Source organism: Cinclus cinclus, chromosome 12, assembly GCF_963662255.1.
Source record: "Cinclus cinclus chromosome 12, bCinCin1.1, whole genome shotgun sequence".
Taxonomy (NCBI): Eukaryota; Metazoa; Chordata; class Aves; order Passeriformes; family Cinclidae; genus Cinclus; species Cinclus cinclus.
Window position 1 is genome coordinate 8007930 of NC_085057.1, and position 13220 is coordinate 8021149.

General features: G+C 37.9%; 1 protein-coding gene across 1 annotated transcript in view; it reads left to right on the plus strand.

Annotated features, from left to right (window-relative positions):
- Nucleotides 1-973: 973 nt before the first annotated feature.
- The window catches only part of FHIT (fragile histidine triad diadenosine triphosphatase), a 393154-nt gene continuing 380907 nt past the window's right edge, over nucleotides 974-13220 (plus strand). The window contains exon 1 of the mRNA XM_062500855.1: nucleotides 974-1073. Coding sequence (XP_062356839.1) covers nucleotides 974-1073 — 100 coding nt within the window. The remainder of the gene's footprint in view (nucleotides 1074-13220) is intronic.

A 13220-nucleotide genomic window follows, 5' to 3' on the forward strand; every position in this document is an offset into this window, starting at 1 on the left:
ACCAAGTTTAGGTCTTACTGAGCACAGTAATCTTTCAAGAAAAGAACTGCAACAAAAGACCCTCCATGACTAGAAGGTAGCAGTAGATTTCCCCAACTCAGGCAACATATATAAAACTGAATTTCCTGATTAGTCACTTGGTTCAAGTTTGGTAATGTGAGTATAATGCTTCCGATGTGTCTGAAGTATTGTCACATGAAATTTGTCATTTCTTCATATTTTACCCTGCAGTACCTTGGATATTTCTGATTGAATTAAATACTTTAAATACTCTAGGGCTTAAGGACCTAAAACAGACACACTTGGGACTGTGCTGTAGCTATTTAAGAGGGATTTTCATTCTCATCACGAAGAGAGAAAATTTTAGTGAATGAAAGTGGGATTCTTTGACTTTCTATAATAAAAAATGTAGCATTGATCATCTTCACATTCCATTTGCTCAAGCTAGAAAGTGTGGATGGAAAATGGCTAAATACACTTTCTTCAATTTGTTAGTATTTCTTCAGTTGAGATATTTAATAGAGAGATTAGGTAAATACGGTTTATTTCGTGAGTCCTGTGTGCACTGATTTGCATTGTGGCAGAAAGAATGTGAAATCCTATTTGTGCTTTTCGAAGAACATAGGACCCGAATGTTTACACAGCAGGAGAAATTAAAATAGGAGGGAGAAATTGCATTCTCTAGAATTTTGTAGCCCTGCCAAGACAACAAGAGAAGGGTTTAAGAAATTATATGTAAATTTTTTGCTTTGCAAAGAAGCCTTTCCCACCACTCCTGCAAAGACGTGTTCATTTTAGGAAAGAAGTAACAACTATTCCAAGACACCCAATGCCTTGGTGAGCCCAGGAGACACTTTGTTAGACACTGCATAGGCAGTTTGGCTGTTTTATTCCTGTTGCTTGGAAAGGCAGAGTCAGTCCCTCAATTCTCTTCACCGCTGTCTCTTTCAGACCCTGAAGATCAGCACTGATCATGCTGAGATTTGGGCAGCACCTCATCAAGCCCTCGGTGGTGTTCCTGAGGACGGAGCTGTGCTTTGCCCTGGTGAACCGCCGGCCGGTGCTGCCGGGACGTATCCTTTCCTTTCCTTTCCGTGTGCTCCTGGGAAAAGCAGGACTGGCTCAGCTGCTGGGAAGGCCAGGTAGGATGCGACACGGGTTTATTCCAAAAGCAGGCAGTGATGCTTGATCAGAAGATGCTTGATCAGTGTTGCAGAACTGCTGAAAACAGTTGCTTAGCAACTGTGACCTTCGAGGTGAATTTCTATTGACCTTTTCACCACTGAAGATGTATAAACAACCAGGTGCTACTAAAACCATTTTAAAGTCTATCTAAGGTGGTACTGTTTCAATTCCATATTATGCTAAATAACACATTCTGCTTCCCTTTTAATAATGTCACTTATTTTTAGATGTGGTAACTTCTTTATGGAGATTTTAAAACTTTTCCTGGCAAAATGTGCGCCATTTGTCAAATGCCAGTAGAATCTTGTAGAATGAAGAATTTGAAGACGTTTTTTTGGGGAGACAGATTGCTTTGATTAATTTAGGTGGGAATGGATTAAATAAACCATCTGTATAGGGCATGCATTTCATGATGAAAATATGAAACCTCATAGTGTAAGGAAAATTCTTGAGTTGGAAACTGTATTGAAACTTGATTATACACAATGCTTAATGTACCTATGTAGCATATTTTGTAGTGTGGTGTGTTATTTTCCAGTCAAAATTCTGCTGCTCTATAACTTGTGCTGATTTCAGTGGCTGTAAGTGCAACTTTTCAGAAATAATCAAGACTGATCACTTTTTCCATAGAGGTTCATGATAAAATTTTAGTAGGAGCTCAGGCAATGAATGACTGTGTTTGAGGGCAAAAGGAAGTTGTCTGGAGTTTATTGAAAGTTTCATTTTGGTTTTGTAGTTTTATATTGTTTCTTTCATAATTTGAAATCAAGTAAATTTTAATATATATTTTCTAAATCCACAAGTATATTTCTTCTGAAATATGGAAAATTCCTTTCTTCCCATCACTTTTATAGATCATAATTGTTCAATACTGCACTTTTCTCTCTGCCTGTTTTGAATGGTGTTTGTTTGTATCAGAAGTCAGATCATGGCAAAGGTGCACAGATTTCTTTAAAGATGTTACTGTCTCACCAATATATTTTAATGAATAAAATCAACAGTTTTCCTGATCTTCGAGTTTCTGATATTCCTGATGTAAATCCAAGTAATTTACAGATTTGTCATAACAAAAGCCATTTTCAGAGCTGTATAATGACAGTGTCACATCAGTCACTGTTTGATGCAGGGCCTGGAAGTGCCTGAGCAGTTGCTGCATGCATTGTGTGGATCAGAGAGTAAATAAATTGTTATCTGTTCTGTGAGTGCCCATTTTAAAAACAATATTTGACTATGTTTTTAAATAATCAGTAAGTGAACAATTGCATCTGTCGTTAAAAATAGAGTATTTCAGATGAAGGATTCTTGTTTTAAAGTTTTGTGGGCACCTAGTAATGACAAGTTAAGGAGCCTATAAAACTTAATTCTTACAAGCTTCTTTCCTTCTTAAATAATTAAAGATTATAAACTCTTGTTGTATAATTATTGCTGACTTTTGGCAGATACATTCATTTGCTCAGAGTTTATCTTTGTTATCCCATAATGAGTATTGCAGCACATTTTATAGTGTCACATTGTTTTAATAGCTTGTGTTGTAGTATATAATGTAGTCTTTGTTTCTCTATTGAATAAATGTTCAGGTAATAAAAACCCAACCCTTTTCCTTTCTCATTACAATAAGAAGAAATTAGGAGAGATCTTGATGTAAAGGCTGGAATACAGTATGTAAAATAGAACAATTTGCAGTTGTAAGCCTTTTAAAATGTCGGTATAATGTGGCATTCATCTTGAGACCTGGCAGTAAGAAGTGTATTTTCTTTGTTTTATTGCAATAATTTTATCTGCCTTGTCTTTTGGCACATGTGTGACATTTTTTTTCAGTAGAAAATAAAATATTAATGTATGTGAATTAGAGAGACAAAAGAAATCAGTTTGAAAGCTGGATCACTCCAGGTGGTGGCTTTAATTAACTAGTAAGGTTAGAATTCCATCTTGAAACAGAACATAGGGTTGGAATTATGAATTTGCAGTAATAGTTTTAAAATAAAACTATACTCTGGGAGAAAGTCTGTCACAATTGTGGAGTTCAGTGTGACTTGAGCTATGCCAAGGCAGGCTTGTTCAGTTAACACATTGCCAAGTTATGTTTTGTTTATTTTGAGCTGCCCATTCTGTGAATATAGCTTGACATTTGAAAGGCAAATTTTGCTAATAGTACAAAATTAAGTAGAGTAAGATTATAGTATTTATGGTACAGAAAGTGTTCTGTTCCTGGACAGAGCTGCCTTGTTTTTCCCAGCATTAGACTTCTGTCCACTGCGTGCACCGAGTTCACAGACTCAGGAACCTGTTTGTATTGGGATCCCTTCGAGTGATTACTGCAGGTTCTTGGATAGGAAGGTGCTGGGTTCTTATTATTGAGTAAGGGCCATCCAACATTTAGCTGGAGTCTTTAGTGTGCAGCCACAACGTGCGTACGTGTGTGACAGTAGGAAACATCGACCTCTTCTGGCACGAGGAGACAGAGGAGAGTTGCAGGTGGTCTGGGTGCAAGGTTAGTGCCTGTTCCCCTCAGGAGATCCAGTCCCTGTGCTGTCCCCTAGCAGGCAAAGACAGCAGTGTAAGACCACAGGCTGTCTGCAGACGTTGTCACTTAACACCTGTAATAATAGGGAGTGTGTAGCTGCTCTGCTCTTGCCTTCTCCTTGTCTGATATCAGAGCATAAGGCACTTGGCGCTGGGGACAGTGTTGGTTGATGAGATCCTGGATGTTGGGGTGTACTTTTATGATGACTCTCTGGTGTTGTTGCAGAGCCAGGAGTACGGGTGGGAACACAAATACAGCATTCAGTGCACATCTGGGCTGTAAGCTTGGGAGTGGAGAGGAGGTAGCTGGATATTCTGGAAGCTTGCTGGGATACCCTTACACAGGTACCCATCCCCTTTTTTACAAGAGTCCTTGTTTCCTCTCTGTTCTGTCAGCTTGCTGCTCTGCAGAGAGTGACTGTGAAAAGCAGTCACTTGTGGCTCCCTTGACCAGCTCTGTGGTTGTTCTGGAGGAGGCAGCGATTCAGTAGCTGGAGCAGTGCAGGGATGTGTCTGTAGCCAGCAAATGCATTGCTTCTGTCACACAAAAGGCACAAGACAAACTGAATCAGCTCACACAAGCAACGTGAGCTCAGCTTCTCCTTGGCTCCTTTCTGGAATCACTTCATTCAGAGCCTTGCTGCTTCCACAGTTCCGTAGAGCAGAACTGTGGTGCTGTCTGAAACAAAGTCCATCTGTTCTTTGACATGGACTACTTGTGCTTTAATATGGTAACAAATGCCTTGTGAATGACCTACCATTTTATTGATGTTTTCTTAAACCTGCACCAGAGCTTTACATGGTTTTGCTCACATCTTCAATAAATATGAACTGGTTATTATCACTGCCTTTCTCATGGTATTGTGCAGGGTACTTGTTTTCACCTTGTGTTAAATATGAAAAATGAATTTCAACATTAGCAGTATCCATTTGGGGACTAGGACTTTTTAGTATAAATAAAATTATTCATTAGTTATGTCCATTTTTTTTCAGTAGACAAGTATTGATCTTTAGATTTGTGTTCAGGATGCCATAAGAAGAACTAGCACAAAAGGAACACAGCAACATTTGTAAATTGATTGAATGCAATATGTAATGACAGAGACAAACAGCAGATCTATGGCAATATTATATTATACAAAGCATTTTTCAGCAGTTTATTGAATTGATTATTAAAAGGAACAGTCTTTCCAGCTGGGAACAGCAAGCTGAGGGTTATTGAGACCAAGTAATTTTATAGAAATTTGTGGTGGACACTTTGGCTCCCTTGCTGAGGGCACATGTTTATTCTAATTTATTACACACATACTCTTTACAATAACTTTTCATATGGGATTGATTATGAAAAGGTTTTTCCATTGAAAAAAACACCACAAAATGGAAACAAAAAAATGACGACCGTGTAGCTGTTACATACTGTATTTCACTGGACTATTTTGTATTGCTCTTTTTCATAGATATACAAGTTTTCCCATCAGAAAATACTCTGGTTTTGGGGAATAGACCATGCATAAACCCCCTAAGCATATGATATTTTTTGGCACCTCCATCACTACATGGAGTTAATGGTCATTATTTGTTGCCGAGGCCATGTGCTGTTCTGTGAGTTGCTGCTGCTTGTTCCTGTTATTAATGAGCAGAGAAAACATTAGTTGAACCAGATGCTCCCTTCAAAGGCTTGCTATCACCCTGAGCTGCAGTGTAATTGTTCTGGGTCTGCTGCAGGGGTGGGACAGGATCCAGGGTCAGGCAGTGTGAGAACAGCATCTGCTCTGCTGCACAGCTTGTCTGGCTGGGAGCTCCCTGTCATCTGCTGTCACAGCCACTGTATTGCTTGAGACTGATGTATTCTGTAGTGCCACAAAGATTTTCCTAATGCTTTCCTTAAAAGTTTTGCACTTAAAAAGAAATGATCCTTTAGAATTAGTTTCGTTACTTAATATATTTTCATAGTAATTTTCATTTAGTTACAAACCTGAGAGAGTTTCCACTGAAGATGGCACACTGGAAAGAACATGATTGAAAACCATGGTATTTATCTTGTACGTGAAATTTTAATTCTTCATAAACTTACAGAAGCTGCTCTTATGATTTTATTTGTGCATTACACATTTATCATTTCTATATTTATGCTCCGTAAGTATAAATTTTATGGGTTTCAGCCTAAGTGTTAATATTTACCATTAAACTAAGATGAAGAAAATAAAATTCAGTTATATTGCAGAATATATGTTTATATCAACATATTGCTATAATGTGCACTGCATGTTTTCAACAACTGGTTAGATATATCTAATCTTATGGGAAAATACTCTTTTCTTTAGTGCTTATTACAGAAGCTTCCTATACATTACTATTATTATTAGTTTGTTTAGCACAATGTTAAGGAGCTGTCATGCTCCCTTTAGCTCTTTAGCAAAGAGCTAAAAATAAAGGGGTTTGGTAAAGACTTTGTAATTTAAATATGAGGGTAAAGATGCAAGGGAATCACAATGGAGACACAAAATGGTTTTTGGCACAATAATAGTTACATGAATTCTTCAAAATGTGTAATAACTCTAGAAGAGGAGGGCATTAGGAAGAGGATGCAGTTCCTTTGCTGGTACAGCAAAGACCTCCTGAATGAGAACACATACAAATGATGCATCTTATTTGAAAATAGGGGGCAAGTACAGGGTGTATCTCTTCATCAGAAATGCAGAGGAAATTCAGACTTAGTTTATGTATTATAAGTATATGAAGCTGTTGACTATCAGTGAAAACTCCTGAATTTTTTAGCTCCAATCCCAAATAAAACTGTTCCTTACTGATCTCTCAAGTAGGATTTATGAATGCCTTATAATGTTTACTTGCACAAATGAGTGTAAGAAAAACAGTTCCTATACTTAATAACTTTTAGCAAAATTAAGCTATGTTGTACAGAGGGGAAGGAGTGGGACTGTGCCCTTGGCAGCACCCAGCCAACAGAGCAGCTATGTTTTATTCTCCAGTTCCCTTCTGGGAAAAGGGCTTTTCTCAAACAGCCCAAGGAATGACTGATCTGCTCTGTGTATGCAAACCACTCGAACTTGCTGGTGATAGAGAGGCCAGTTAATTATCTCAGGGCTGGAGTCATTTTGTTTGCAGTCTACAAACAAAAGGATGGTGTTTGACTCGCATTAAGAAATGCTGCCTCTGAAGATAACAGATTCAGGGCTCTGTGCACAAAAGCTTGTCTGTATGACTTATTTGTGGGGATGGAGTTCAGCTGTCTCATTTGGTCTGATAAAAATGCTTTCTCTCCCTTCGAATCTTGTCTTGCTTGGAAGGTGCTGACTGTTGAAAGAGGATGTCCTTCACCATAAGGATATACAATTCTGTTTGCATTGTTATAGTTGTGTTAATATACTGGTATTGATGAAAATCCCATTCTAAGTTCTTTGTGCCAGTACTGTAAATAGAAAGGGGGGAAAAAATGAAAGTAGTGAAATCAAAGTATTCTTGCCTATTTGCAAATGGACAAAATTACCAGTTGAATTACTAATTTACATTTATTCAGCAGATTAGTGGTAAGAATTTCTCAGATTGTAGCACAACCTGCATCAGAAGAGGTGTTAGCAAAGCTGTGTAAGGCCACATAAGGGAGAGGCAGTAGCTCCTAGGCTGGAGCCTGTTGCATCTTACCAGGGCTGTGGAGGGCCAAGCAGTCTCCTATTAGTCATGTGTTGAACCAACCTGCAACCCTGACTGTGTGGAAAATAATGACAACTCTGGGCTTGTAAGCAGTGCCATAATAGGTTGGATCTATGCAACTAAATTTATTATATACATTGCTAACAAGTACTAAAATTCAGCTAAAAAATTTCAATTCCATTTTTGTCTAATGGCTTTTAGTCACCTATTTGTCATCATCATTGATTGGAACTTATAAATGGCTTAAACCACATTATGCATGTACCTCTCTACTGATGTGTGTGTTTCAGGGGCACTCACTGTCCAATTCTGAAGGTGTGTTAGTAATGTATGTCTTCTAAAAATGGAACTGCTTGTCCTTATGAGCACCAGAAGAGTGCCCATTTTGTCATGTTTACCCTCATTATCAATTTTCAAAGCATATTACAACAGTAGTTTCAAAGTAACTGAAGAGAATCTGCTTTGAGCTTTCTGTCTTGGGGTGACAGAAATACCTGGTAAAAGAATTTATTTTAGCATAGCAAGAAACCTGGCTGAATGTTTAGTGAGAAAAGCCTCAATCTAAGGAGCTGGAAGAAGTCAAGGTTAGAAAGCAGAAAAGCAAAGCAGTGTGGAAGGATATGAAATTAGGCGGTAGCAAACTTTCATATGAAAAGTGGCAGGGAAACAAAGCCAGGACTCAGAAAATGTTAACTGGGTGTTTCCTTTAAGGTTTAACATAATAACGGGCATTTTTGTTTAAAAAGAAAGTCCTGTGTATCTTACCATTCTCTACTACTACCTGAAAGAAGGTTGAAGAGATGTGGACATCATTGTCATCTTCCAAGGAACAAGCAATAGAACAGAGTAGTGGCCTGGAGCTGTTCTGAGGGAGGTTAGATTGGACATTAGGAAAAATGTGTTTGTCAAAAGGGTTGTCCAGCCCTGGCACAGCTGCCCTGCACAGTGAGGAGTTGCCATCCTTGGGGGGATTGAAATGACATGTAGATGTGGCACTTGGGTACACGGGATAGTGGTGGCCTTGGCAGTGCTGAGTGAAGGGTTGGACTTAATGAGATTAAAGGTCTTTCCCAACCTAAACACTTCTATGGTTCTATAAATAATGACCACTTTTAGTGCAGCAGTTGCTTTCTAGTCTAGTAGAGAGCAAATTTGTAATTGGTGTGCTTATAAAACAAACCTGTAATTTTATCCTTTTTATCATATCAGTAAACCCAAGCAAACATATGGATGGTAGATAACAAATATGAAGGAGGTCTTTGCTGCTGTTGCACTCTTGACATAGAAAATTTATGTACCTGCATCAGTAGCAGATAACCACAAGCTTTGAATTCAGGTAACAATTACCACAAAAAAAAAAACAAGCAGAAAAGAAAGGAGTACAATGTTTTTTCCTCTCTATATAACTGGATTTAAGTTCAGGGTTTTTTACTTAAGTAGTTTCTGACTAATGAAGGAGATGACAGTTACAAGCCATTCCTGTTACAGTTTGTGCACCTTTTGTCTTCAATATTGCCATTAGAAAGTGATATGCAGCACACACACAGTTAACCAAATCTGGGCAAGCTATCGCATGACTTGCTCTTACAGCAGAATATAATTAAAAGAGATGATTGGAATACTTGGTTATTCATAATAGATGTCACACAATTACCATAAGTAATGCAATACATGCAAAATCTCCATTTGTAATGAGAATAGATTTGCTGGAAAGTCAATTGGAAATTTCATTTATTGCTTATTGTTTCCAGCATATTGGGATATTTTGTGCTATTCAGTGTAATGCAGCTATGCATTTTCTTCAGGAACATATTTCTGAGAGGCATCTGGCATGAACTTCCTATTGCAACTCCTAAGAGGAGATCCAGTGATCCAACATTAGTCTGTCTTCTCTTCTTCTTGCTGTGAAGAGCCTAATATAGGGTATTTTTCTGTTGAAACATGCATTGATACTCCTTGATGTACCATAATTATAATTTAAAGAAGGTATTTCATAATTTCACAAGCAACCATTTTGTACTCCTTTTGTTTAGAGGACCTCTATTGTGGCTTAACCCTGGTCAACAGCTAATCACCACGTAGACACCTTCTTGTTCCCCTGCAGCAGGAAGAGAGAGAGAATTAGAAGGATGAAAAATAAGCAAACTCAGTGTTTGGTATAAAGACAGTGTAACAGGTAAAGCACAAGCTGCTTACGTGAGCAAAACAAACCAAGGAATTCCTTCTCTGCTTCCTGTGGGCAGGCAGATGTTCAGCCATTCCCAGGAGAGCAGGGCCCCATCACATGGAACGGTTTGCACACTTCCATATACCTGTGTAAAATAGCTTGAGTTTTCAGATGCAAGGCCTCAAGTTTGTTGGGCTTCAGCTCTTCTGGCTGCTGTTGTTCTCAGGTAGAACAAAGTCCTTCCTTCCCCGTTTTCCTCCTCTCCACCACACAGCACAGGTAACTCATACCCAGTGCTGTGCTCTCCCCCACTGGCTGCTCCAGAGGGGAGCACGTACAGGGTCTCCCACCTTCTGTGTGTCCAGAAGTGCTCACCTGTGCTCCTTCTGTTGTTCAGGGAATGTTTTCCTCTGTGGCTGGAAATGATAAGTGAGACTATCAAGTGCAGTGATTCCAAAAGGCCCCATAATTGCTTTGCAGAGCTTCAGTGGAGGGTCAGGCACCTTCTCTGAGCAGGTAATTGGGTAAATTATGTTTTACTAAGTTGTCTGGAGTAAAGTTAGATACCAACATAGCAGACAACGGAGGCTTTATTGTAAAATGAGGCTACAGTAGGGAGCTGAGTGCATAATTCATGGATACAGATGTATTTCACTTTATCACTCATACCATATCTGGGTTTCTAAGGCTGCACGAGTGTGCATAGTCTGCTATTCATTTGCTAATGTATTTTACTTGTTGCTGTTCCTTGTAACCTGCTGACTTCTACTGCTTCTAATCAGAACATGAAAACCTCAGCATCTCAGTGATCTCTCTGGAGCAAATGTTCATATTGTACAATAAAAGTTGAATATTCTCCTTCTGATGCTCCAGTGTAACATTGTACTGCATTCAGATGAGTGATCTCTCTACAGAGGCTGCCTAAGAGCAGTTATTTTTGGTTCAGGATTCAGTGATCTTTTCCTGTTAGTAGCTGGGAATGTATTGAGATGGCTTGTTGCTGCTTGCTTCATAAAAACAGAAATTGTGCGCAATGAGTATGAGTTTAAGTAGGTAAATTTGGAAATTCTGCTTTTTATGCAGCCTGGTCTGGTGACCTTTGTGCATCAGAATCCAAGATTTTGCTCCAATGTGTATGTAAAAATGTAACTGTTTATGAACATATTCTAAAAATGTGTCATTGTTTCATTCAGTATGTCTTTTTCTGTCACTCCTTGATTTAGAGAAAGAATCTATGATGCAGATTATATATTTAAATTATGCCATAAAAATGAACACAAATTCAGACATTGAAATTGAGGCACTGTGAGCACCCACTGCAGGAACACTTTCTTATGCTTGGTTTTTTTAAAGATGTTGGATAAAGCCTAACTAATTTGGGATTTAATTCACTTACCTTCATACACCAAAGATAAAGGTGAGAAAAAAATATAGTGAGGACATGGCCCAGTAAATAAACTGCATTCCTGGCTAAGAAGAATCCTACAGCCCAATTGTGAAAACATTACATTTCTGGTGACACTGCTGAGTTCAAAATCATGCATGATTTGGGGAGCAAGAGGAAGAAGGGAGAAGTAGAGAAAGGGGAAGGGGAAAAAGGTCTGTGTATATGGGAACAAAATTTCTAGGAACAAAAGTCTTAGATTAACAATGGCGTTAATTAGAGCTATAGCTGTAAATATGAATCTGGGGATTCCTGAACCAGGAGCAGTGATTTTTAAAAAATATTTAGAGTAAACTTTGCTACTGAAACAAATTGATGGAGATGGGAACATTTGTTATTATCTGGTACTTTGAAATCAAGACTGAACTTCTCTTAGGGTTAATAAGAAGCTATTATCTGTATGAAAGGATGACAATGGAGTCTGGGTTGACATGGAAGAATTCAGAATAGTTTCTCTCTATTTCTCTCACTCACTGACTAATGTGGACTGTTAGTGGGACAGCAATGAGCTGGGACATTTTTTGCTATTCTCAAGCTGTCAAAATGGAATTTCATCTTTAAAATAAAGATTGATATAAAAGGAAAGGGAAAAAGGTGCATTAGGAGGTGAAGTAAAGATAATTGGATAAGCTTTCAGAGGAGAGCTGTGTCTTATTTTTGAAGGGGTATAATTTATCTTTGGAAATAGGAATGGAGAATTACAAATAAAACAGCTTTATTGACCTTTTAATTTCATATTCCTGACAGGAGCTTGAAAGGTAACATAAAGTTACTCTATTTCTAAATATCTGTTAATAGCTAATTTAGAATTTGTTAAAATTCTGCTGAACTCATGAATTAGTGATTGTTTTTCTATATGTTATAACACTTAACTGTGAATTTCATTCATTGTAGGGCAAAATTCAATTAATTTGAACTGCATCTGTAAAAAGGTCTGATGTTTTGGGTTTTTGACTGCCTGCTCATGAGGACATAGCAGGGCACCTCTGCCAAGCTTTACCTACCTGTTGAGTGTTTGGTGCAAGGACCTCCAGCAATGCTGCAAACAATCTAATGTTTTCTTGTTAGAGCCAATTGACTCCTGTCTCAGTGTTCTGTAGAAACCTTTGGCACATTTGCAAAATGAAATTGCATGTTCTTCCCCCTGCCAATTACTTTAGCTTCAGGTAGTGCAAATTAAAGACAAAATGAAGGCAAACTTTTAAATTCAATTTGCATAGCTCTGTTGTGGTGGAGAGAAATTACATTGGGAGTGAAAACTCTGTAAACACTTTGAAGTAGGATAAATGTATTTTTCAAATTACTCTCCTTTAAAACATTTAGTGAGAGACTTGAGACATGGCTGCTTACATTGAGAAGCAGAGGAAGTAGCACAGTATTGCAAGAAACTTTTTTTTTGCCTGTGTTTTTTTTTCTGCAGTCAATTTGAGTGAATGCAAAACATGGAATTGCCACCCTTCTTAGGTAGTGAGAAGACTTTTGGGATAAAAAAAAAAGGAAAGCCATGTAATTAGCATCCAGTCATGTGGAATGATACTAATGACATTTCTGCTCAATTAATGTTTCCTTACTCTGACCCTATCAATATTAATAAAATAAGTTATACTTGCTGGTCTTTCAAAAAAAGATCTGAATTTGACCTGGAGAAAGTTCATAACAAAAATATTGCAGAGTTGTACAATTCTGTTTTTATCAGCAATGTTAATGGAGCACTGCTGAGTTAACATATTATTTTGCTGAGGCTATCTTAGCTTAGGAAACAATGCAAGTTTTTCCCTTTTCTCTCATGTCCCTTAAAAAAATAAAATTAAATGCATCTAGTAACAATTATGACTTATTTATAAATAGTACCTGTGGTATTGAATGTATTTATTTAATGTGAAGAAACATCCTTCTTACATGAAAGCTTGGTGTTACAAGAAAGGACACAGTGGTTTTTATAACATTTTTTACGTCTTTATATGTACAAATCTTAAGCTTGTTTGACCCATTTTTAAACTGCAGGCACACAAAATGTCAAGATGAGGGTTTTTTTCTGTGTATGTGAATTATAATCCAAACCTCCAGTGAGAGTCCAGGTCAGGATTTATTCATCCTTAAGCAAGAAAAATCTGGTCCATTTATCTGGCATTGACAGCAGCATTGCTTGTTTTACTGCAACCCTGATGTGTGGTGTGGATTCTGTATTCTTGTTGACTGGTTTTTAACATTCCTTGGTGTTTTAGAAGC